At 59.6% G+C, this 23,291-nt stretch overlaps 3 protein-coding genes across 6 annotated transcripts; all 3 read left to right on the top strand.

The window, feature by feature from the left end:
• The first annotated feature begins 314 nt into the window (after nucleotides 1-314).
• ZBTB45 (zinc finger and BTB domain containing 45) lies at nucleotides 315-3,665 on the top strand. Its single transcript, XM_056510197.1, is given in 4 exon segments — nucleotides 315-385; nucleotides 511-1,125; nucleotides 1,127-1,433; nucleotides 2,166-3,665. Coding segments are annotated over 3 exon segments (1,551 nt in total). The 5' UTR covers nucleotides 315-385; nucleotides 511-540; the 3' UTR covers nucleotides 2,825-3,665.
• An 890-nt stretch (nucleotides 3,666-4,555) lies between these two features.
• Nucleotides 4,556-15,883, top strand: TRIM28 (tripartite motif containing 28). 4 transcript variants are annotated; one of them, XM_056510087.1, is made up of 18 exons: nucleotides 4,556-4,844; nucleotides 5,724-5,815; nucleotides 5,889-6,021; nucleotides 7,283-7,406; nucleotides 8,755-8,871; nucleotides 8,953-9,067; nucleotides 9,574-9,720; nucleotides 10,056-10,170; nucleotides 10,596-10,687; nucleotides 10,770-10,884; nucleotides 11,057-11,096; nucleotides 11,253-11,312; nucleotides 11,481-11,799; nucleotides 12,108-12,394; nucleotides 12,668-12,764; nucleotides 13,636-13,710; nucleotides 15,352-15,486; nucleotides 15,565-15,883. In XM_056510087.1, the coding sequence occupies exons 1-18, from the start codon at nucleotides 4,637-4,639 to the stop codon at nucleotides 15,700-15,702; spliced, it is 2,409 nt and encodes an 802-aa protein (XP_056366062.1). In that variant the 5' UTR covers nucleotides 4,556-4,636; the 3' UTR covers nucleotides 15,703-15,883. The 4 variants fall into 4 exon arrangements, with proteins under 4 accessions (XP_056366062.1, XP_056366063.1, XP_056366060.1 ...); XM_056510088.1 differs by having other exon boundaries at nucleotides 4,578-4,844; nucleotides 10,782-10,884; XM_056510085.1 differs by having other exon boundaries at nucleotides 4,596-4,844; nucleotides 5,889-6,177; nucleotides 7,016-7,406.
• A 127-nt stretch (nucleotides 15,884-16,010) lies between these two features.
• UBE2M (ubiquitin conjugating enzyme E2 M) lies at nucleotides 16,011-21,659 on the top strand. Its single transcript, XM_056510367.1, has 6 exons — nucleotides 16,011-17,273; nucleotides 18,531-18,625; nucleotides 18,984-19,022; nucleotides 19,304-19,407; nucleotides 19,739-19,802; nucleotides 20,563-21,659. Exons 1-6 carry the CDS (start codon nucleotides 17,165-17,167, stop codon nucleotides 20,701-20,703), a joined length of 552 nt encoding a protein of 183 aa, XP_056366342.1. The 5' UTR covers nucleotides 16,011-17,164; the 3' UTR covers nucleotides 20,704-21,659.
• The last annotated feature ends 1,632 nt before the right edge of the window (nucleotides 21,660-23,291 follow it).

The raw sequence follows: 23,291 nt of genomic DNA on the forward strand, positions 1-23,291 counted from the left end.
GTCCCCGTGTCCCTGTGTCCGCAGTGTCCCCAGTGTCCCCCGTGTCCATAGTGTCCCTGTGTCCCAGGTGCCCTTTCTATCCCCTCTGTGTTCTGTGTCCCCGTGTCCCCTTTATCCTCTCTGTGTCTCAGTGTCCTCAGTGTCCCCAGTATCCTCAGTGTCCCCAGTATCCTCAGTGTCCCCAGGGTCCCCGTATCTCAGTATCCTCTCTATCCCCCGTGTCCCCTCTATCCCCAGTGTCCCCGTGTCCCCAGTGTCCCCTCTACCCCCAGTGTCCCAGTATCTCCTCTGTCCCCAGTGTCCCCGTGTCCCCAGTATCTCCTCTGTCCCCAGTGTCCCCGTGTCCCCAGTGTCTCCTCGATCCCCAGTGTCCCCTCTATCCCCTGTGTCCCCTCTGTCCCCCGTGTCCCCTCTATCCCAGTGTCCCCTCTATCCCCTGTGTCCCCTCTGTCCCCCGTGTCCCCTCTATCCCAGTGTCCCCTCTACCCTCCGTGTCCCCTCTACCCCCAGTGTCCCCTCTATCCCCCGCGTCCCCCGGCCATGCCCGAGGCCGTGCACTACATCCACCTGCACAACTTCAGCCGCTCGCTGCTGGAGACGCTCAACGGGCAGCGCGTCTCGGGCCAGTTCTGCGATGTCACCGTGCGCATCCGCGAGGCGTCCCTGCGCGCCCACCGCTGCGTGCTGGCCGCCGGCAGCCCCTTCTTCCACGACAAGCTGCTGCTGGGCCACTCGGCCATCGAGGTGCCGCCCGTGGTGCCCTCGGCCGCCGTGCGCCAGCTGGTGGAGTTCCTGTACAGCGGCAGCCTGGTGGTCGCGCAGTCCGAGGCGCTGCACATCCTCACGGCCGCCTCCGTGCTGCAGATCAAGACGGTCATCGACGAGTGCACGCAGATCATCTCGCAGGGCCGGGGCCCGCACAAGGCGCCGCTGGTGCCGCCGGCGCCGCCGGAGCTGGAGCCCGGCGGGCACAGCCGCAAGCAGCGGCAGCCGCTGCGCCTGGCGCCCGCGCTCAAGGAGGAGCGCGACCTGCAGCACGACGAGGAGGAGGAGGGAGAGGAGGAAGGCGGGCCTGCTGTCCCCCCAGGTGTGGCTCCGCCGCCCTTCCCCGCCCCGGACCCGCCGTTTTTTTGGCGCCCCCGACGTTTTTCCCGACGCTTTCCTGCCGCCCTGGCCCGGTGACGATGGTGGCGGCGCCTTCGGGACCGAGCGCGGCCGGGAGGCGCCGGGCGGGGACGGATTTGGGTTTGGGGCTCCCCCGCCCCTGCCACCGCCCTATGAGGGGGTTGTGGAGGGGGGCGCTGTCCCCACGGCCCCCCCGGCAGCCCTGGCCGCGCCCCCCCGCGGCCCCCAGCCCCCCTACCAGTGCGGGCACTGCCAGAAGAGCTTCAGCTCCCGCAAGAACTACACCAAGCACATGTTCATCCACTCAGGTGAGCGGGGGCACGGGCGCGGCTGGGCAGGGGGCGTGGGGACACGCTCGGGTGTCGTGACACGCGTGGGTCTCGTGGTGGCACACACGGGGCTCATGGTGACACATGGTGGTGACTGTGTCCGTCCGTGCTGACCTGGATCAATCCCTTGTTGTCCTGTCAGCTGAGAGCCATTGACCCATGTTGTACCAATCCATACTGACCAGTACTGACCCACACTGACCCGTACCGATCCAGACTGACCCACACTGACCGGTACCGATCCACACTGACCTGTACTGACCCCTGCTGACCCCCACTGACCCACACTGACCCTGCTGACCAGTACCAATCCACACTGACCCACAGTGACCAATACAGATCCACACTGACCCACAGTGACCAGTACCGATCCAGACTGACCCACACTGACCAATACCGATCCACACTGACCCACACTGACCAGTACCGATCCACACTGACCCACAATGACCAGTACTGACCCACACTGACCCACAGTGACCAGTACTGACCCACACTGACCCACAGTGACTGGTACCTATCCACACTGACCCACAGTGACCAATACAGATCCACACTGACCCACAGCGACCCACACTGACCCACAATGGCCGGTACCAATCCACACTGACCCAGTACTGACCCACAATGACCGGTACCAATCCACACTGACCCACAGCGACTCCAGCCACCCCACCCTGACTCCCCTGCCCCGCCTTTGCCTCCCCGCAGGCGAGAAGCCCCACCAGTGCTCCATCTGCTGGCGCTCCTTCTCCCTCCGCGACTACCTGCTCAAGCACATGGTGACCCACACGGGCGTGCGCGCCTTCCAGTGCGGGGTCTGCTGCAAGCGCTTCACCCAGAAGAGCTCGCTCAACGTCCACATGCGCACGCACCGCCCCGAGCGCTTCCAGTGCCGCCTCTGCACCAAGGGCTTCTCCCACCGCACCCTCCTGGAGCGCCACGCTGCCGCCTCCCACCCTGCGCCCCCACCGGGGCCACCGCTGGGGCCACCGCCTGGGCCACCACCGGGGCCGCCACTGGCACCGCCGCTGGGGCCACCACCTGGGCCACCACCTGGGCTACCACCTGGGCCACCACCTGGGCCACCAGCGGGGCTGCCACCAGCGGGGCTGCCACCAGGGCCACCACCTGGGCTGCCACCTGGGCCACCACCTGGCCTGCCACCAGGGCCACCTCCTGGGCTGCCACCTGGGCCACCACCGGCGTTGCCACCGGGGCCACCACCAGCATTGCCACTGGGGCCACCACCGGGGTTACCACCTGGGCCACCACCAGCGTTGCCACCGTCAGGGCCAGCGCTGGAACCCGGACTGGCCACCTGGCCGGGGCCGGACGCTGCGGGTGCTGGCCCCGCTCACACGGCGTGAGGAGGGGTCCCTGCCCCTCGAAGGGCCTGCGGGGTGGGCCCCGAGCTCCCCGGTGCCCGCGGGGCTGGTGGAGCAGCCGGGGCGAAGCCCGGAGGAAGCGGCTGAGGCGCTCTCCGATCGGCGGGTTCAGGAAGTTTTGGGGACGTTCCCGGTGACAGGAGAAAGGGGAGCAGAACACCCCGGTTTGGAATGGGGACGTGGGGAGCCAGCAGCACCAGGATCACGGAATAAATCCTGCTGGGAACTGTGCTGAGGCACCCGGGATGCAGCAGGAGGTTGGCGATGACCAGGGCGAGCGGGGCCCGGGAGGCTCGGTGGCTCTGGTGTGGGGGGGTGACATTGTTGACCTGATGTCACCCCCAGGATGTTCTGGAACCGAGCTGGGCACAGGGAGTGGACAGATGGACTGTGAATCCAGAGGAGGCTGTGGAGATGCTCGGAGGGCTGGACAGGGTTGAAGTGTCCCACCTGGAGAAGGGAGGATCCAGGAACACCTGAGAGATGCCTCCAAGAGCTGGAGAGGGATTTTGGACAAAGGGCTGGAGCGCCAGGACATGGGGAACAGCTTCACGCTGGAAAAGGGGAGGTTGAGGTGGAATCTGGGGGGGCGTGAGGGGCTGGGATGGCGTCCCCAGAGAAGCTGGGTCAGTGGAAGGTCTCTCCTGTGGCTGTGACCCCACCCCAGCCATGGATGGACACCTGGAGGGACACAGGTTCCCTCCCTTGTCCCCTCTCCACCGCGTGGCTCCTGCCCCCGAGATGGGGACAATGAACACGGCAGGTTTATCGACTGTATTTGTACCATTATTGCCATTTTTTACACTAAAAATCTTCGATGGTCTCTATGATGTGTCTGTCCCCTGCTCAGCTCTGCCACACGGCCACCAGGAAGGGCTGTGGCAATTCTTGGCCACATCAAGGGGCCAGACTCATCCCTGTGGCCACTGGCCACGTCCTCCCTGGGTCATTTACAGCGGCCATTCCACTCCCAGTGTCCCCAGTGACTCCCCAGTGCTCCCAGTTCAACCCTGCAGCTCTCCCAGTCCCTTCTGAGTGTTCCCAGGACCTCCCCAGTTTGGCTGCCCAGCACATCCCGTCCCCCTCCAGTAATCCCAGTAACCCCCAGTGCTCCCAGTGACCTGCAGTGATCCCAGTAATTCCCAGTAATTCCCAGTGACCCATAGTGATGCCGGTGACCTGCAGTGATCCCAGTAATTCCCAGTAATTCCCAGTGACCCACAGTGATGCCGGTGACCTGCAGTGATCCCAGTAATTCCCAGTGACCCACAGTGATGCCGGTGACCTGCAGTGATCCCAGTAATTCCCAGTGACCCACAGTGATGCCGGTGACCTGCAGTGATCCCAGTAATTCCCAGTGACCCACAGTGATGCCGGTGACCTGCAGTGATCCCAGTAATTCCCAGTAATTCCCAGTGACCCACAGTGATGCCGGTGACCTGCAGTGATCCCAGTAATTCCCAGTCCTGCTCCCCAGTCCTGCTTCCCATTGGTTTATCCAGCTGTCAATCACAGTCTCGGTGCCGCCCCTTCACTCAACGCCCATGCCCAGGTCTCTTCGGCCGCTGATTGGTTCAGTTCCGGCAGCCCTGCGCATTGATTGGCTCCTCAATCAAACTTCTTCCCGCCCTTTCTTTCCAGCCTGCTTCCCTCTCATTGGTTCCGTGCCTTGTGAATCTCCGCCAGTCCCCGCCTTGCTGCCCTCCCATTGGCTCTCCGCGCTGTCGATCTCGCCGCTCGGCGGCGGGGCGGGAGGAGGACGCGGTGTGGGAGCTGAGGGGGGTCGCGGCCGCCATGTCGGCCCCAATGGCTGCGGTGCTCGGGAACGGGCTGGGGCCGAAGGGAGCGGAGCCGCCCGAGCCGCCGGAGCTGCTGGAGCTGTGCGGCGCCTGCCGGCAGCGCCTCAGCCCGCAGCGGGAGCCGCGGCTGCTGCCCTGCCTGCACTCCGTGTGCCGGCAATGCCTGGGGGCCGCGCCGGGAGCCGCCGGCAGCGACGGGCAGGGTGAGGGGAGCTGGGAGCGGGGAGCGCTGGCGCTTACTGGGTCACCGGGAGTCACTGGGGAGGCACGTGGGTTTACTGGGATCGCTGGTGATCAGTGAGGTTTTTGGGATTTACTGGGAGCACTGGGTTGTGGAGGACGCTGAGGGTTACTGGGGAGGCGCTTGGGTTTACTGGGATCACTGGGAGTTACTGGGTGGCTGCAGGAATTACTGGGGGCTCCCAATGGGGAGGGGGGACCCCAATATCCTCTCTGGGGGACGCTGTGACTCCACTGTGGGACTGTGACTCCACTGTGGGACTGTGACCCAACTGTGGGACTGTGACCCTACTGTGATCTCTCTGTGGGACTGTGACCCAACTGTGGGACTGTGACCCTACTGTGATCTCTCTGTGGGACTGTGACCCCCGTGTGGGACTGTGACCCCCGTGTGGGACTGTGACCCCACTGTGGGACTGTGACCCTACTGTGATCTCTCTGTGGGACTGTGACCCCCGTGTGGGACTGTGACCCCACTGTGACCCAGCTGTGGGACTGTGACCCCACTGTGGGACTGTGACCCCACTGTAGGGCTGTCCCACCCAGAGAACACTGTGTGACCCCACTGTGGGATTGTCCCACCCTGGGGGACACTCTGATCCCGTTTTGGGACTGTCCCACCCCAGGAGATGCTGTGACCCCGTTGGTGACTCCTTGTCACCATCCGTGTCTCCCTCTCTGGGGACATTTGGGGGTTCCAGGAACCTCTCTGAGGTGACGTCAGTGGTCACGGTGGCCCCGTTTGGAGGTCCCTCACCCCACTAATGAGCCAGCATTTGGTGACAAATGGAGGTGACACAGCAGGGTGTGGGGTGACTTTGTTCTCTCTCTGTCCCCCACAGTGTTCGACTGCCCCGTGTGCCACCAGCAGTGTCCCCTGGGTGACATCATGGAGAACTTCTTCCTGCAGGACAGCGGGGCTAGCAGCGGGCAGGTACTGCCTCATTAGTGCTAATTAGCGCTGACTGGGGGGGAGGGAGGTCCCCCAGCTTGTCCCTTGTCCCCAGAGCTGCACCAGCTGCGAGGACAACGCGGCGGCCACCAGCTTCTGCCTGGAGTGCGCGGAGCCGCTGTGTGACACCTGCGTGGAGGCACACCAGAGGGTCAGGTACACCCGGGACCACACTGTGCGGGCCTTGGGTGAGTCACTGTCACCCCCTGTCACCCCTGTCACCCCCTGTCACCTCCTGTCACCTCCTGTCACCTCCCTGTCCCTGTCCCCATCGCTGTGTGACACCTGCGTGGAGGCACACCAGAGGGTCAGGTACACCCGGGACCACACTGTGCGGGCCTTGGGTGAGTCACTGTCACCTCCTGTCACCCCCTGTCACCTCCTGTCACCTCTGTCACCTCTGTCACCCCCTGTCCCTGCCCTTTACAAGGTGCTGACCCTGTCAGTGGATCCATCCTGGTGCCATTCCCAGCGCTGTCCCAGTGTAATTCTCATGTTCTCTCAGTGCCATTGTGGTGCCATTCCTGGCCCTATCCCATTTCTGTCCCAGTTCATTCCTGGTGCCATTCCTGGTCCTGTCCCAGTTCCATTTCTGGTTTTGTCACAGTTCCATTCCCTTGCCATCCCAGCAACATTCCCAGCCCTATCCCAGTTCCACCTGGGGCTGTCCCAGTTCCATCCCTGTACCATTTCTTGTGCTATTCAGAGTCCTCTTCTGGTTCCATCCTGGTGCCATTCCCAGTCCAATCCTGGTGTGATCCCAGCCCAATTCCCAGAGCCGTTCCCAGTCCTGTCCTGGTTCCATTGTGGTGCCATCCCAGTGCTGTGCCATCACCCTGTCACCATCTTTCCATTCCCATTTTCCCTTTCCCATTCCCATTTTCGCTTTCCCATTCTCATTTTCCCATGCTCATTTTTCCATTCCCATTTTTCCTTTCCCATTCCCATTTTCCTGTTCCCGTTCCCACCCCATTCCCATTTTTCCATTTTCTCATTCCCATTCCCACCCCATTACTGTTCCTATTTTCCCATATTCCCATTTTCCAATTCTTTTCCCATTCCCACCCCATTCCCATTTTCACCCCATTACTGTTATTACTGTTTTATTCCCTGTGTTATTCCCGTTGTTATTACCATTGTTATTCCCATTGTTATTCCCTGTGTTATTCCCGTTGTTTCCAGGTGTGCCCGGTCCCTGCCCCGGGCCCTGCCCCTCTCACCCCTCGGAGCAGCTGGCTCTGGTTCCCGTTATTCCCTGTGTTATTCCCGTTGTTATTCCCCGTGTTATTCCCTGTGTTATTCCCTGTGTTATCCCTGTGTTTTTCCAGGTGTGCCCGGTCCCTGCCCCGGCCCCTGCCCCTCTCACCCCTCGGAGCAGCTGGCTCTGGTTCCCGTTATTCCCGTTGTTATTCCCTGTGTCATTCCCTGTGTTATTCCCATTGTTTCCAGGTGTGCCCGGTCCCTGCCCCGGCCCCTGCCCCTCTCACCCCTCGGAGCAGCTGGCTCTGTTCTGCAGCGCCTGTGACGCCCTCACCTGCCGGGCCTGTCACCTGGGCAGCCACCGCGACCACCCGTGAGTGCCACCCTCCTCCTCATTAGCTCATTAGCGCTAATTAGCCCTCATGACCCCCAGGAACCTTGGAAAACGCGGGTGGGATCATGGGAATGGGTTTGGGGGAGGGAAAAAGCACCCACCCAGCAAGGCCACCCCTGGAGATGGCTGTAATTAATTGATTATTCAATTTAATTAATTGATTTGAAACACCTGCAGGTTAATTACTCTTGTTAATTAATGACTGATTTGATAAGCGAAGCTAGTTAGCTGGGGGGGTGCTGAATGGTTGAGAAAGATTAATTAGCAGAGGGGGGGTTTGAGTGGCTGGAACTGGAGAGAGGTAATTAATGAATACTCAATTAATAATGTTATTGGTTGTTTGAGTTAATTTCTAACTCATGTTAGTTGAGTTTTGTTTATGGTTTTGTTGAATTTTTATTGGTCGAACTTCTGAGGGAATCAGTAAATAATTTGATTACTTAGCTGAGTAGGTATTTAATTAGCTGGCTTACCTTATTAATCAGCTCATTTGGTCATTAATGATATCATTTTTGTTAGGTAAGAGCTGATTGAATTAATGTAATTTGGAATTAAATGGCAGAATTTGTTTCTTGGGTATCTTATTAACTAAAAGTCCTTAATCCACTAACCATGTTAATTAGATAACTGATGCCTAATGAGGATTAGTTAGCTTATTAGTGGCTAATAAGGTTAATTTTCTTTTTCACTCCCTTTTTTCCTCTCTTTTTCTTCCTCCCTTACCCCCTTTTTCCTTTTCCCTTTTTCCCCTTTTTCCTTTCCCCTTTCTTTCTCTCCCCTGCTTTTCCTTCTTTTTCTTTTTTCTCTCATTTTCCCCCATTTTGTCTTCCCTTTCCCCTCTTCCCTCCCCTTCTTTTCCCACCTCTTTTCCTGCTCCCCCTTTTTTCTTTTCCTCTCCCCTCCCCCCTTTTTCCCCCTTTTCTCCTGTTTCTCCCCATTTTTCCTGATTTTCCTAATTTCTCCTAATTTCCTGTTTTCTCTCATTTTCTCCCCATTCTCCCCATTTCTCCCCATTTTCCTGCATTTTTCCTTGTTCTCTCTCCATTTCTCTTGGTTTTTCCCTTATTTTCCCATCTCTCCCCATTTTTCTCCATTTCCCCCATTCTCTCCCCATTCTCTCCCCGTTTCTCCCCATTTTCCCATTTCTCCCTGTTTTGCCATTTTTCCCTGTTTCCCCCATTTCTCCTCATTCCCCCCATTTTCCCCATTTCCCCCGTTTTCTCCCATTCCTTCCCTGTTCTCTCCCCGTTTCCCACTTTTCTTGTTCCTCCCCATTCTCTCCCCCATTCCCCAATTTCCCCCGATTTCCCCCCATTCCCATTCCCAGCTCCCAGCCTCTGGAGGACGCCGTGCGCCAGCAGCGCTCGGTGCTGTCCGCCCTCCTGCAGCGCCTGGGTGACAAACACGCCGCGCTGCAGCGCTCCACGCGGGAGCTGCGCGCCGGGTGGGTGTCCCCCCGTGTCCCCAGGGGTGTCCCCAGGGGTGTCCCCGTGTCCCCCCGTGTCCCTGACTGCGGTTCCCGCAGCCTGCGGCGCGCTGCGGACGTGCACAAGCGGCTGCAGGTGGAGGTGAAGATGGCCGTGCTGCAGGTCATGAAGGAGCTCAACAGGCGCGGCCGGGCGCTGCTGGGGGACGCGCAGGTGAGCGGGGACAGAGGTGTCACCTGGCTGGCATGGGTGCCACTGGGTGACAGTGGTGCGTCCCTGTGTGTGGCACTGGGGGTGACAGTGCTGTCCCTGTGTGTGGCACTGGCTGACAGCTCTGTCCCCTGCGTGCCATGGTGGCACTGTGTGACACTGTGTGACACTGCTGTGCCCCCAATGGGTGTTGGAGGGCTGGCAGCAGTGCCAGCACCGTGTTGAGCTGTGTCCCTGTGTGCCCTGCTGGCACTGTGTGGCCCTGTGTGACACTGTGCGACACCGTGTGACACTGTGTGACACTGCTGTCCCCACAGCAGGTGTCAGACGCCCGGCGCCCTGCTGGCACTGTGTGGCACTGTGTGACACTGCTGTCCCCACAGTCAGACGCCCGGCAGCAGCGCCTGCAGTGCCAGCACCGTGCTGAGCTGTGTCCCTGTGTGCCCTGCTGGCCCTGTGTGGCACTGTGTGGCCCTGTGTGACACTGTGTGACACTGCTGTCCCCACAGCGGGTGTCGGACGCCCGGCAGCAGCGCCTGCAGTGCCAGCACCGCGCTCTCAGCCGCGCCCAGCGGCAGCAGGAGCACGTCCTGCGCTTCACCACGCGCGCCCTCGACAGCCCGCATGGCGCCGCCCTGCTGCTCTCCAGGAGGCTGGTGAGGGATGACCCCGGAACACCCCGAATACGCCCCAAAAACGGCCCAGAAACACACTGAGAACACCCCAAAATCATCCCAAAACCACCCCAGAAACACCCCCAGGGCACCCCCAAACCTCTTCTGGGACTGGCACGGGGTGGCACTTGGGGACACCTGGGACTCTGTGCTGTGACAAAGTCCCTGGGCTGCTCTGCCCTGTCCCCACGCTGTGCCACCTCTTGTCCTGGGCAGTGTCCCCTCCTGTCCCCATGTCCTGCTCTCCCCTCCTGTCCCCCCTGTCCTGGGCAGTGTCCCCAAGTGCTGCTGTCCCCTCTCTGTCCCCTCTGTCCCAGATCCACTCCCAGCTGCTCCGCGCGCTCCGTGTCACTGTGGAGCCCCTGGAGCCACAGGGGGACCTGAAATTCCAGTGGGACCGGCTGGCCTGGACCAGGAGCGCCGAGAGCTTCGGTGAGGGACACCGGGGGACAGTGAGGGGACACCCAGGGGACACTCAGGGACACCAAGGGCACAGGGGAGAGCAGGGACAAGGGGGTCGTGTGACAATGGACAGCAGGGATCAGGACATGGGGTGACAAGGTACAGGAGGGGTGAGGATGGGGGTGACAGGGGACAGGGTGACCCAGGGGAGCTGACAAGGGACAGGAGGTTTGAGGGGTGACAAAGGACAGGAGGGGTGAGGATGGGGGCGACAAGAGACAAGATGTCCCAGGGAGGGGCTGACAAGGGGCAAGAGGTTTGGGGGGTGACAAGGGACAGGGTGTCCCTGTTTAGGAGGTGACAGGGACAGGATGTCCCAAGGGAGGTGACACACACCCCAGGGGTGTCAGGGGACCCCAGCCCCCCCGACACCTGTCCCCTCCCCCCCGTTCCAGGCACCATCGTTTCGGAGCCGCCCCTCCCGCCCTCGCTGAGCCCCCCGCCCCCGCTGAGCCCCCCCGCCGCCAGCCCCTCCCCTGCCTCACAGGTACTGGGGGGACATTCCGGGGGTGCCACCCCCCTGGGACCCCCCGGTGATGTCTCCTCCCCCTCCCCGTGATGTCCTGCAGGGGTCCCCCCAGGTGATCACTGGGGGACAGGTGACCCCTGAGCTGCTGCTGCAGGTCCCCGAGTGTCCCCCCCAGCTGTCACCCCCCCACCTGGAGCCACAGTCACCGCAGCTGGGTGAGTCAGGGGACACGGAGGGGACACAGGGAGGGGACATGGGGACACAGGGACATGGGGAGGGGACACGGGATCACAGGGAGGGGACACGGGGAGGGGGTATGGGGAGGGGACACAGGGAGGGGACACAGGGAGGGGACAGCAGCAGCCCCCCTGACCTGTTTGTCACCAGCCACCAGCCCCCCCGAAAACGGCGTCACCACAGTGAGGAGGTGAGTGGGAGATGGGGGTCCCTGTCCTTTGTCACCCCCCTGTTTGTCACTCTGTCCCTTGTCACCCCTCCTGTCCTTTGTCACCCCTGGTGTTGTCCCCTTGTCACCAGGGTGACATTTTGGGGCTGCCCTAACGCCTCCCCCCCCATTATCCAGGAGGAAACCCGGGAATTCTCCCAAGGAGGAGAAGTTCGTTAAGAAGCTGCTCATTAAGCGGTAATTAGGGGATGGGGGAGGGACCCCTGGGACCCCTCTGTGCTTCGTCACCTCTGGGGTGACAAACACTCCCAGGCCTGGTCACTTTCCCTTGTCCCCTGGAGGTTTGGGGGCCCCCAGCCCTGTCCCCTGGATGTCTGGGGTCCCCATTGCTGTCCCTGTCCCCAGGAGGGGCCCCCCCGAGCCCCAGCCCGGCCCCCGGCTGCCCAAGGTGCCGCGGGTCAGCCTGGAGCGGCTGCAGCTGGACCTGGAGCTGGACCCGGCGCAGCCGCCCGTGTTCCGCATCTTCCCGGGGCCCTCGGCCCAGGAGTTCAGCGTCATCGTCATCGAGCAGGGCACGGCGGGGACAGAGGGGGCAGAGGGGACAGCGGGGACAGAGGGGACAGTGGGGACAGCAGGGACAGCGGGGACAGCAGGGACAGCGGGGACAGCGGGGACGACGGGGACAGCAGGAACGGTGCAGCCACACAGAGCCCTGCCTGTCAAGGTGAGTGTCCCGTGTCACCCTCCAGTGCCCACTGTCCCCTCCCCACCCACGTGAGTGTCCCTGTCTCTGTCCCCATCCCCTTTGTCCCCATCCAGGTGAGTGTCCCCAGTGTCCCTCTCCACCCAGGTGAGCTCCCCATGTTCTCCTCCCTTGTCAAGGTGAGGGTCCCCCATCCTGCTCCGGTGTCCCCTGTCCACTCTCCCTGACCGTGTCCCCTGTCCCCCCTCCCTGACCATGTCCCCTGTCCCCCCTCCCTGATGGTGTCTCCTGTCCCCTGTCCCTGACCGTGTCTCTGTCCCCGCACACAGGAGGAGCAGCAGGAGTCGCCCATCGGGGACACTGGTGACACCAAACCCGTGGGGCTGCTGCCGCCTCCCCCAGGGGAGCCGGGCCCTGCCCTGGGCTCCTCCCCCGGCCCGGGGCTCCCAGTGCTCCCAGTGCTCCCAGCAGGGCTCCCAGTGATCCCAGTGGGGCTCCCCGTGGGGGTCTCGTGCTGCCGCGTGTGCGGCCAGGCCGGGGCCGTGGTGATGTGTGACCGCTGCCAGCGCTGCTTCCACCTGCACTGCCACCTGCCCGCCCTGCAGGACGTGCCCAGGTACGGCATCCGCAGGATCCATGGGATCTGATGGGATCTGATGGCCCTCAGTGCCTCCCTGGATCCGGGATCCACTGCCCTGTGCCCTGCTGGGACCTCTTGGGTCCTGGTGTCCCTGTCCCCAGAGGGATCCCCCCCACTGACCGCAAATCTCATGGGATCCCCACTCCCAACAGCCACTCCCCTCAATCCCAGACCCTCAGGTGCCAATCCCATGGGATCCCATTCCCAGTCCCATCCCCAATCCCATGTGCTCCCATCTCCCCCCTGCAGCCCCGAGTGGACGTGTTTGCTGTGCCAGGAGCTGCCCCCGCCCAGCCTGGACACGGAGCAGGGCACCCCCCTCAAGCTGAGCCCCCAGGACCAGCAGGTGAGAGCGGGATGGATCCCTGGGGTGAATATCTGGGTGGATCCCTGGGCCAATACCTGGGTGGGTCCCTGGGGTGGATCCCTGGGTGCATCCCTGGGGTGGATTCCTAGGTCGATCCCTTGGGTTGATGCCTGGGGTGGATCCCTGGGGTTGATCACTGGGTGGATCCCTGGGTTGGTCCCTGGGGTGGATCCCTGGGGTCAGTCCCTGGGGTGGATCCCTGGGGTCAGTCCCTGGGGTGGATCCCTGGGTGGGTCCCAGGGGTGGATCCCCGGGGTGGATCACTGGGGTCAGTCCCCGGGGTGGATCCCTGGGGTGGATCCCTGGGGTCAGTCCCAGGGGTGGATCCCTGGGTGGATCCCTGGGTCGGTCCCTGGGGTGGATCCCTGGGGTGGTCCCTGGGGTGGATCCCCGGGGTGGATCCCTGGGTTGGTCGCAGGGGTGGATCCCCGGGGTGGATCCCTGGGGTCAGTCCCTGGGGTCGATCCCTGGGTGGATCCCTGTGTCAGTCCCAGGGGTCGATCCCTGGGTGGATCCCTGGGTCGGTCCCGGGGGTCGATCCCTGGGTGGATCCCTGGGTCGGTCCCGGGGGTCGATCCCCGGGGTGGATCCCTGGGTTGGTCCCAGGGGTGGATCCCCGGGGTGGATCACTGGGGTCGGTCCCAGAGGTCGATCCCTGGGTGCATCCCTGGGTCGGTCCCGGGGGTGGATCCCTGGGTTGGTCCCTGGGTGGATCCCTGGGTGCATCCCTGGGTCGGTCCCGGGGGTGGATCCCTGGGTTGGTCCCTGGGTGGATCCCTGGGTGCATCCCTGGGTCGGTCCCGGGGGATCCCAGCGCCGCTGCCGCCCCCTGAGCGTCCCGACCCCGCAGAGGTGCGAGTTCGTGCTGCTGGAGCTGCTGTGCCACGAGCCCTGCCGGCCCCTGCACCGCCTCTCCAGCTCCCCGGTGAGCCCAGGGGGTGGGAGCTTCGGTGTCAGTCTCTTCTGCTTGCACTCAGAGCCAGGATTAACAAACGGAAATGGATTTTTTGGGGGGTTGTGCGGGATAAAACTGAACTGAACTTCAAATCAATATGATTTTGTAGAAACCACTTTATTGTTTACAATTCACCCCAGTTATCTGTGTATAGACCCATCACCCAGGTGGGGACACCCTTTACAATTGCTAATTTTAGGATATTGATCCACCCCTTCAACTCCTCAAAAGTCTGTAATTGGTGGTCTTCAAAATCCTCACTGCCCCTTGCTATCTTGAATCTTCTAATCTTGGTATTCAATGTTTTCAGTTTCTTCTCTCCCAGTTTTGCATAGCTGATGTTCCAGCAGCCTTGGGGGGTTTCAAACCAGTTATTGAAAGACCCCTAAAATTTTCTTATGCTGTGCACCTGTTATAAACACTGATCTAAACTAAGAAATACACAAAACCAGCTAGCATGTGAAAGAGGCATGAGAACTAACAGCAAAATGTGCAGAAATAACTGAACAGCAAAACACAGCACCTACATGTGTTTTTTGGCTGGTGCACACTCACAAGGCCCAGATTTGTACAGACATGTCCACTGGGGCCCAAACCTTGTTCAGCATTACAACAGGGGTTGGTTGTTTTTATTAAAGTTTATCAGAAAGTACAGAGTGTTTTACAGCACTTCTAGGTGCCTGCTAGAAGTAAAAAAAAATAGAGATTTAGGTTCTACAAGGTCTCTTAATAGAGAATTAACGCTTATATTATTTATCCTTTTAATCCAATAATTAACTTCCCATGACTCTTGCATGACACTGAGTGACCAAGCAGAAAATATTACCTGAAAATCACGAAGAAAAAGGAAGATGAACTTAAAATCGTCCATATTGTCCCATAGTTACTACTATATTATAAAAACCTCAAATGTAAAAAGAATTTAAAAGCACGCACTTCTATACTACACACCCATGTTTTTAACTTCATCACTTTAACTTCATAGGATCCTGTTCCCAATCCCATCCCCAATCCCATGGGATCCCATCCCCTATCCTGTTCCAAATCCCATGGGATCCCATTCCCAGTCCTGTTCCCAATCCCATGGGATCCCATTCCCAATCCTGTTCCCAATCCCATGGGATCCCATTCCCAATCCAGTTCCCAATTCCATCCCCAGTCCCATGGGATCCCATTCCCAATCCAGTTCCCAATCCCATGGGATCCCATCCCCAATTCCATTCCCAATCCCATGGGTTCCCATCCCCAGTCCCATGGGATCCCATCCCTACTCCCATCCCCAATCCCATGGGATCCCATCCCCAATCCTGTTCCCAATCTTATGGGATCCCATTCCCAATGGCATCCCCAGTCCCATGGGATCCCATCCCCACTCCCGTCCCCATTCCCATGGTATCCCATCCCCAATCCCATGGGATCCCATCCCCACTCCCATCCCCATTCCCATGGGTTCCCATCCCCAATCCCAGTCCCAACCCCGTTCCTAATTTTAACTTCATTTAGAATCCGTTTCCAAGGCCTCGGTGCTCTCCGGGGGGGTGAGCAGAGCTCGAACCCCCCGTGTCTGTGGGACCCCGGCCCAGGGCAGCCCTGACCCGTCCCCCCCCGCAGGACGGGCGCGACGCCATCGACCTGACGCTGATGCGGGCGCGGCTGCAGGAGAAGCTGAGCCCCCACTACCGCAGCCCCGAGGAGTTCGCCCGCGACGGCTGGCAGCTGCTGCGCCAGTTCCACCGCCTCACCGAGGTCTGGGGGCCCCTCGGCGCCCTGAGGGAGTTGCTGAGGGGCTCCAGCCCCTCTGCAATTCCCTGCTTTCCCCCCCAGGACAAGGCGGATGTCCAGTCCATCCTGGGGCTGCAGCGTTTCCTCGAGAGCCGCCTCAGCGCCGTCTTCGGGGACCAGAAGTTCTCCCGGCTGCTGCTGGACCCTGAGGATGGCCTGGAGGTGTTCCCAGGGTCCTGATCCCCCCTCCCGGGGGGGAAACCCCTCCCCGGACCCCAATTTCCCTCCTGGGGGTCCTGGTTTTCCCCCTCGTCACGGTTCTGTTTTCCCCCTGGATCCCAGAGCCTCCCAGGACGTGGGGATGTCCCTGTCCCCCGTTATCCTGGGGTCACTCAGAAAAATACAGCCCTGGTTCATCCTGCTGGATTCTGCCTCATTTCAGTGCTGGGATTTGACCTGAGTTTCCTGGGTTCTCCCTCATTTCACGGCTGGATTCACCTCTGTGCCTCCCTGTTTTCCCCTCTTCCCCTCCCTGAGCAGAACTGGGAGCTGCTGAGATGGAGCTGGGGCTGGCAGCGCTGAGAGGGGAGGGACTGGGCCCAGTATGGCCCCGTGGGAGGGACTGGGAGGGGAAACTGGTCCCAGTACAGCCCCCGGGCCCAGGAAAGATGGCGGCGCCCATGAGGAACGTGGCGGCTCCTATTGGTAGCAGGGGCCTCAGGCTCCGCCCCCGGCACGGGATTGGCTGCTGGGAGCCGGAAAGAGCCGAGTGCGGGAAAGAGGTCCAGGGAGACGCGAAGTGGTGCCGGAAACAGCCGAAGTACTCCGGAAAGAGCCGAGCGACAAGGATCGGTGTTTTCCGGAGCGCTTCGCTCCGCCTTTTTCCGGAAGAACCCGAAGTCCTCCGGAAAGCAACGAAGCGGGGCCGGAGCGCCGGAACGAGTCGATCTTTTTCCGGAAGAAGCCGAAGCGGCCTCGGGCCCGCCGAGTTTTTCAGAAAGTCCCGAGGGGTCCCGAACCGCCCCTTCCGGAGGCCCCCGAGCCCCCAGCCCTCCTCCCTCCCTTCCGGAGATCCCCGAAGCCATTCCGGAGTTTCCCGAAAGCGCTTCCAAAGCGGCGCCCGCCAACCCCGAGCCCGTTCCGCAGTCCCTTCCGAAGCAGTTCCGCAAGTTGCCGACAGATTCCGAAGTGCTCCGGAGGTTCTCGAAGCGATTCCAGAGAACCACGAAGCCGCCCCGGAGATTGCCCTGCGCTTCTGAAGCGGTTCCGGAGAATCCCGAACCGCCTTTCCGGAGATCTCCGGAAGGTTCCGAGCGGCTCGGAACATCCCTGAACCCGTTCCGCAAAGCCCCGAAACGGTTCCGAAGCGGTTCCGGAAGTTGCCAAGTGACTCCGGAGGTTCCCGAAGCGGTTCCGGAGACTCCCGAAGTGATTCCGAAGCAATTCCCGAACTCTCTCCGGAACTTCACGAAGCGTTCCCGGAAGTTGCCGAGGGGTGGTGAAGCGGTTCCGGAGAGTCCCGAGCGGCTCCGGAAGTTGCCGAGCGGCTCCGGAAGTTGCCGAGCCGGCCGGCCCTCAGCACTCGCCGCCGGCCCCCGTCGCCCCCGGACCCCCCAGCGGAGGCGCCCCCGGCCCGGCCCCGCTGCCTCGGCCCCGGGGGGGGCCCGGACCCGCCCCGGCCCCGCCGCCCCGGCCCGGCAGGATGATCAAGCTGTTCTCGCTGAAGCAGCAGAAGAAGGAGGAGGAATCGGCGGGCGGCACCAAGAGCTCCAGCAAAAAGGCCTCGGCCGCGCAGCTCCGCATCCAGAAAGGTGGGAGGGGGGCGGCGGGCCTGTACTGGGACCAGTAAGGGCGTCGGACTGGGCCCGGCAGAGCCCTCGTGGCGGGCGGGCACTGGGCTCGTTAACGGCCCGTGCTGGTCCCAGTAAGGCCTCGATGGGGGCGGGACTGGGACCCACAGGGCTCTGATACTGGTCCCAGTAAGGCCTGGGTGAGGGGCAGGTTCTGGTCCCAGTAGGGGTCACACACTGGTCCCAGTAAGGCTTTGGTGAGGGGCTGGTACTGGTCCCTGTAGGGATCACACACTGGTCCCAGTAGGGATCATACAGTGGTCCCAGTAAGGCCTCAGGGAGGGACAGGTACTGGTTCCAGTAATGGTCAGATACTGGTCCCAGTAGGAGGCAGGTACTGGTCCCAGCAGGGCCTCGATGGGGGATTGGTACTGGACCCACAGGGTCTGATACTGGTGCCAGTAAGGGTGAGGGGCACGTACTGGTCCCAGTAGGAGTCACATACTGGTCCCAGTAAGGCCCCAATAGGAGGCAGGTACTGGTCACAGTAGGGGTCACATACTGGACCCAGTTAGGGCTCAAGGAGGGACAGGTCCTGGTCCCAGTAGGGGTCACATACTGGTCCCAGTAAGGCCCTGGCGAGGGGCAGGTACTGGTCCCACTAGGGTTCCCATACTGGTCCCAGTATGGGTCATATATTGGTCCCAGTAGGGCCTCAGTGGGCATTAGATACTGGTCCCAGTTAGGCCTCAGGGAGGGACAGGAACTGGTCCCAGTAGGTGTCACAAACTGGTCCCAGTAAGGCCTCAGGGAGGGACAGGAACTGGTCTGAGTGGGGCCCTGGTGCAGGTCAGGTACTGGTTCCAGTATTGATCAGATACTGGTCCCAGTATGGTCCCAGTGAGGGTAGGGTACTGGTCCCAGTATGGTCCCAGTAAGGGTCAGGTACTGGTCCCAGTATGGTGTCACCCTGTGTCCCCTGTGTGTCCCCTGGGCACCTGTGGGTCCCCTTTGTTTCTCCATGTCCCCGTGTGTGTCACCTGTGTCACTGTGTGTGTCACTGTACCACCTTTGTCACCCTGTTTGACCTGTGTCACCTCTGTGTTCCCTTTGTTTCTTCGTGTCAGCTGTGTCTGTCACCCTGTGTGTCACTGTGTCCCCTGTGTCACCCCCTGTGTCCCCTGTGTGTCTGTGCCACCCATGTCCCCCCCTCAAACCTATCTCCCAGCTGTCCCCATGTGTCCCTGTTTGTCCCCAACTGTCCCCGTGTGTCCCCAGACATCAACGAGCTGAACCTGCCCAAGACGTGCGAGATCGACTTCTCGGACCAGGACGACCTGCTGCACTTCCGGCTGCTCATCTGCCCCGACGAGGTGGGACATTGTCACCTGTGTGTCACCTGTGTGTCACCTGTGTCATATCTGTGTGTCACCTGTGTGCCATTGTCACCTGTGTGCCCTAACCCTAACCTAACCCTGACCTGCTGCACTTCCTGCTGCTCATCTGCCCCGAGGTGGGACATTGTCACCTGTGTGCCACCTCAGTGTCACCTGTGTGTCACCTGTGTCATTGTCACTTGTGTCACTGTGTCATCTCTGCGTCACCTCTCTGTCACCCATGTCACCTGTGTGTGTGCCACCTGTGTGTCTCTGTGCCATCTGGGTCACCTGTGTCACCTGTGTCACTCCTGTCCCTGTCCCCTCCCGCTGGTGACGTTTCTCTGTCCCCCAGGGTTTCTACAAGGGCGGCAAATTCGTCTTCAGCTTTAAGGTCAGTGCTGGGCCACCAAACCCTTCCTGTGGCCACCAACCCCCTCCCATGGCCACCAAACCCTTCCTGTGGCCACCAACCCCCTCCCATGGCCACCAAACCCCTCCCATGGCCGCCAAGTCCCAGGGCTACCAACTCCCCTGCTGTGGCTACCAGTGGCCATGGGCATGGGGTGAAGAGACCTGGTGGCCACCAAACCCTGACCAGTGGCCACTGAGCTGTGCCAGGGCTCCTGTGGCTCCCAGGGGCTGGTGGCCACTGAGCCGTGTCTGGTGGCCCAGGTGGGGCAGGGCTACCCGCACGACCCGCCCAAGGTGAAGTGTGAGACGATGGTTTATCACCCCAACATCGACCTGGAGGGCAACGTGTGCCTCAACATCCTCAGGTGGGCTACCGACAGTCCCAGGGGGGCTACCAACACCTGGGGGGGGGCTACTGAACACCTGGGGGGGGCTACTGGAAACCTCAGGTGGGCTACTGAATCCCTGGGGGGCTGCTGACTGTCGTGGGGGGGAATGTGTGCCTCAACATCCTCGGGTGGGCTACCAGCACTGAGGGGGGGACTACTGACACCTGGGGGCTTCTGACTGTCCTGAGGGGCTACTGACCATCCTGGGGGGCTACTGACTGTCCCGAGGGGCTACTGAACACCTGAGGGGGCTGTGGCCATCTGCTGGTGGCCACGGTAGCCACACGGAGGGTGTTGGTGGCCGCAGGGAGGACTGGAAGCCGGTGCTGACCATCAACTCCATCATCTACGGCCTGCAGTACCTGTTCCTGGTGAGGGACACCTGGGGACACACCTGGGGGGTTGGGGACACACCTGGGGGGTGTTTGGGGACATGGGGACACACCTGGACACACCTGGGGGGGTTGGGGACACCTGAGGAGATTGGGGACATTGGAGGGGGCACCTGGGTGGTGTTTGGGGACATACTTGGGGACACACCTGGACATATACTTGGGCTTGGGGACATGGGTCTCCCCCATATTTTAGGGTGCCCCAAAACTCCAAATTTCCCCCCAAAAAGAGCCAAACCCCAAAGACCCCCCTGAACAAAGGGATCCCCCAAAACAGGAGCCAAGCCCCAAACAAGGAGATTCGGGATCTTGGGGGTGTTTTAGGGGATTTTGGGGTGTGGGCTCATGGGATTTGGGGATGTTTAGGGGATTTTGGGGTCCCCCCAAACCCCAGATTTTCTCCTACAAGGAGCTGATCCCCAAACAAGGGGATTTAGGATTTGGGGGGCATTAATGGGTTTTGAGGGCTCCTGATGCCTGGGGGTGTTTTAGGGGGTTTTGGGCTTATGGGATTTGGGAGTTTTGGGGTCTCCCCCATATTTTAGGGTGCTCCAAAACCCAAAATTTCCCCCAAAACGAGCCAAACCCCAAAGACCCCCCTAAACAACGGGAGCCCCACAAAAGGAGCCAAATCCCAAACAAGGGGGTGTCTTACGGGTTTTGGGGTGTGGCCTCGTGGGATCTGGGGGCGTTTTAGGATTTTTGGGGTGTCCCCAAAGCCCAAATTTGCCCCTGGCAGGAGCCGAACCCCGAGGACCCCCTGAACAAGGAGGCGGCCGAGGTTCTGCAGAGCAACCGGCGCCTGTTTGAGCAGAACGTGCAGCGCTCGCTGCGGGGCGGATACGTGGGGGCCACCTACTTCGAGCGCTGCCTCAAGTGACCCCCAAAATCCCAGAAACCACAGAAATCCCCCCCCAAAATCCCCAGAACAACGGAAATCCCCCGAAAAAAATCCCAAAAATAACAAAAATCCCCCGAAAAAATCCCCAAAACGACAGAAATCCCCGAAAAAAATCCCAAAAATAATAAAAATCCCCCCCCGCCAAAAAATCCCAAAAATAACAAAAAACCCCAAAAAATCCTAAAAACAACAAAAGTCCCCCGGAAAAAAATCCAAAAATAACAAAAATCCCTGAAAAAATCCCCCCCAAAAAAACCCCAAAAATAACAAGAATCCCCGAAAAAATCCCAAAAATAACAAAAAAAACCCCCAACAAAAATCTCAAAACCAACAAAAAACTCCAAAAAAATCCTAAAAACAACAAAAATCCCCCGAAAAAATTCCAGAAACAAAAATCCCCCAAAAAATCCCCAAAACAACAAAAATCCCTGAAAAAAATCCCAAAAAACAACAAAAAAAATCCCCGGAAAAAATCCCAAAAACAAAACAAAACAAAAAAGCCCTGATAAAATTCCAAAAACAACAAAAGCCCCCGAAAAAATCCCAAACTTCACCCCAAAAATAAAAAAAACCCTAAACCCCACAGATCTCCTGTTGTCTGTGGGGTTTGTGGGGTTTGCTGAGCCCTGGAGTGACCCCAAAAACAAAAAAAAACCCCAAAAATCCCCCAAAAAATCCCAAACTTCACCCCAAAAATAGAAAAAACCCCAAACCCCACAGATCTCCCGTTGGTTGTGGGGTTTGTGGGATTTGGGGATTTATGGGGTTTGGGGGGTTTGCTGAGCCCTGAGCGCTGCCTCAAGTGACCCCAAAAACCCCCCAAAAATCCCAAACTCCACCGCAAAAAATAAAAATAACCCCAAACCCTATAACTCTCCCATTGGTTGAGTGTGGGGCTTGTGGGGTTTTGCCAAGCCCTGGAGTGACCCCCCCCCCCCAAAATACCCCCCAAAAAAATCCCAAACTCCATCCCCAAAAAAAACCCCAAAACTCCTTGGCCACCCCAAACCCCAATCTGGGGGTCTGTGTGGTTTTGGGGTTTTTTTTTGGGCACTGCCTTGAGTGAGCCCCCCCTAAAAAAAACCCCAAAAAAATCCCAAAATCCACAGAGCCCCCCGAAACCGACTGGAGGGGGAGGGGCGTGACATCAAGTGACCCCCCCAAAAAAACAGGACCCCAAATCTCCCCCCAAAAAACGCTCTAAATCTCCCCCAAAAAAAAAATCCCAAAAATCCCAAAATCCCCCTGGGGGGGTCGGGGGTGTCACTTCCTTCAGCGCTGCCTTGAGGGGACCCCAAAAAATCCTAAAAATCGCAAAAAAAATTCCAAAAAATCCCCCCAAAAATAAAAAAAAAAAAAATCTCAAAAAATCCCGAAAAACCCCCAAAAATTCCCCAAATCCCCCCCGCCGCTATTTATTCCCCTCCCCCCCCCCAGCGCTGCTCGGGCCCAGATTAAAGAGCCAAGGGACTGGTTTGAACTGGTTTGGACTGGTCTGAACTGGTTTGGGATGGTTTGGACTGGTTTGAACTGGTTTGGGATGGGTTGGGGTGGTTTGAACTGGTTTGAACTGGTTTGGACTGGTCTGAACTGGTTTGGGATGGGTTGGGGTGGTTTGAACTGGTTTGGGATGGTTTGAGGTGGTTTGGGATGGGTTGGGGTGGTTTGAACTGGTTTGGGATGGTTTGGGATGGTTTGAACTGGTTTGGGATGGGTTGGGGTGGTTTGAACTGGTTTGGGATGGTTTGAGGTGGTTTGAACTGGTTTGGGATGGGTTGGGGTGGTTTGAACTGGTTTGGGATGGTTTGGACTGGTTTGAACTGGTTTGGGATGGGTTGGGGTGGTTTGAACTGGTTTGGGATGGTTTGAGGTGGTTTGGGATGTTTTTGACTGGTTTGGGAGGGTTTGGACTGGTTTTGATTGGTTTGGACTGGGAGAGGGCGTGAGACTGGTTATACTGGTTTATACCTGGTTATACCGGGGGGATGTTACTGGTTATACTGGGTTATACTGGGAGGGATGCAGGGATATTACTGGGCTATACTGGAGGAGGGTGTTACTGGTTGTACTGGGTTATACTGGGTTTTCTGGGAGGGGCGGGTGGGTGTCACTGGTTGAACTGGGACAGGCCCAGTTCCATTCCTCAGAGTCCCCAGTTCCCACTCCCAGTGCTCCCAGTATCCCCAGTTCCCACTCCCAGTATCCCCAGTTCCCACTCCCATCACTCCCAGTATCCCCAGTTCCCGCTCCCAGTATCCCCAGTTCTCACTCCCATCACTCCCAGTGTCCCCAGTTCGCTCTCCCATCACTCCCAGTATCCCCAGTTCCCACTCCCAATATCCCCAGTTCCCACTCCCATCACTCCCAGTATCCCCAGTTCGCTCTCCCATCACTCCCAGTATCCTCAGTTCTCACTCCCATCGCTCCCAGTATGCCCAGTTCCCACTCCCAGTATGCCCAGTTCCCACTCCCATCACTCCCAATATCCCCAGTTCCCACTCCCATCACTCCCAGTATCCCCAGTTCGCTCTCCCATCACTCCCAATATCCCCAGTTCCCACTCCCAT

The sequence above is a fragment of the Oenanthe melanoleuca genome, chromosome 25 (assembly GCF_029582105.1).
Source record: "Oenanthe melanoleuca isolate GR-GAL-2019-014 chromosome 25, OMel1.0, whole genome shotgun sequence".
Taxonomy (NCBI): Eukaryota; Metazoa; Chordata; class Aves; order Passeriformes; family Muscicapidae; genus Oenanthe; species Oenanthe melanoleuca.

Coding starts and splice junctions, on each gene's coding strand:
- TRIM28 (XM_056510085.1), top strand. CDS start 4,637: ATGTCGGCCCCAATGGCTGCGGTGCTCGGGAACGGGCTGGGGCCGAAG. Junction 10,688..10,769: donor GCCCCTCCCCTGCCTCACAG/GTACTGGGGGGA, acceptor GATGTCCTGCAG/GGGTCCCCCCAGGTGATCAC. Junction 11,800..12,107: donor ACAGAGCCCTGCCTGTCAAG/GTGAGTGTCCCG, acceptor CCCCGCACACAG/GAGGAGCAGCAGGAGTCGCC.
- UBE2M (XM_056510367.1), top strand. CDS start 17,165: ATGATCAAGCTGTTCTCGCTGAAGCAGCAGAAGAAGGAGGAGGAATCG. Junction 19,023..19,303: donor AATTCGTCTTCAGCTTTAAG/GTCAGTGCTGGG, acceptor CTGGTGGCCCAG/GTGGGGCAGGGCTACCCGCA. Junction 19,803..20,562: donor GCCTGCAGTACCTGTTCCTG/GTGAGGGACACC, acceptor TGCCCCTGGCAG/GAGCCGAACCCCGAGGACCC.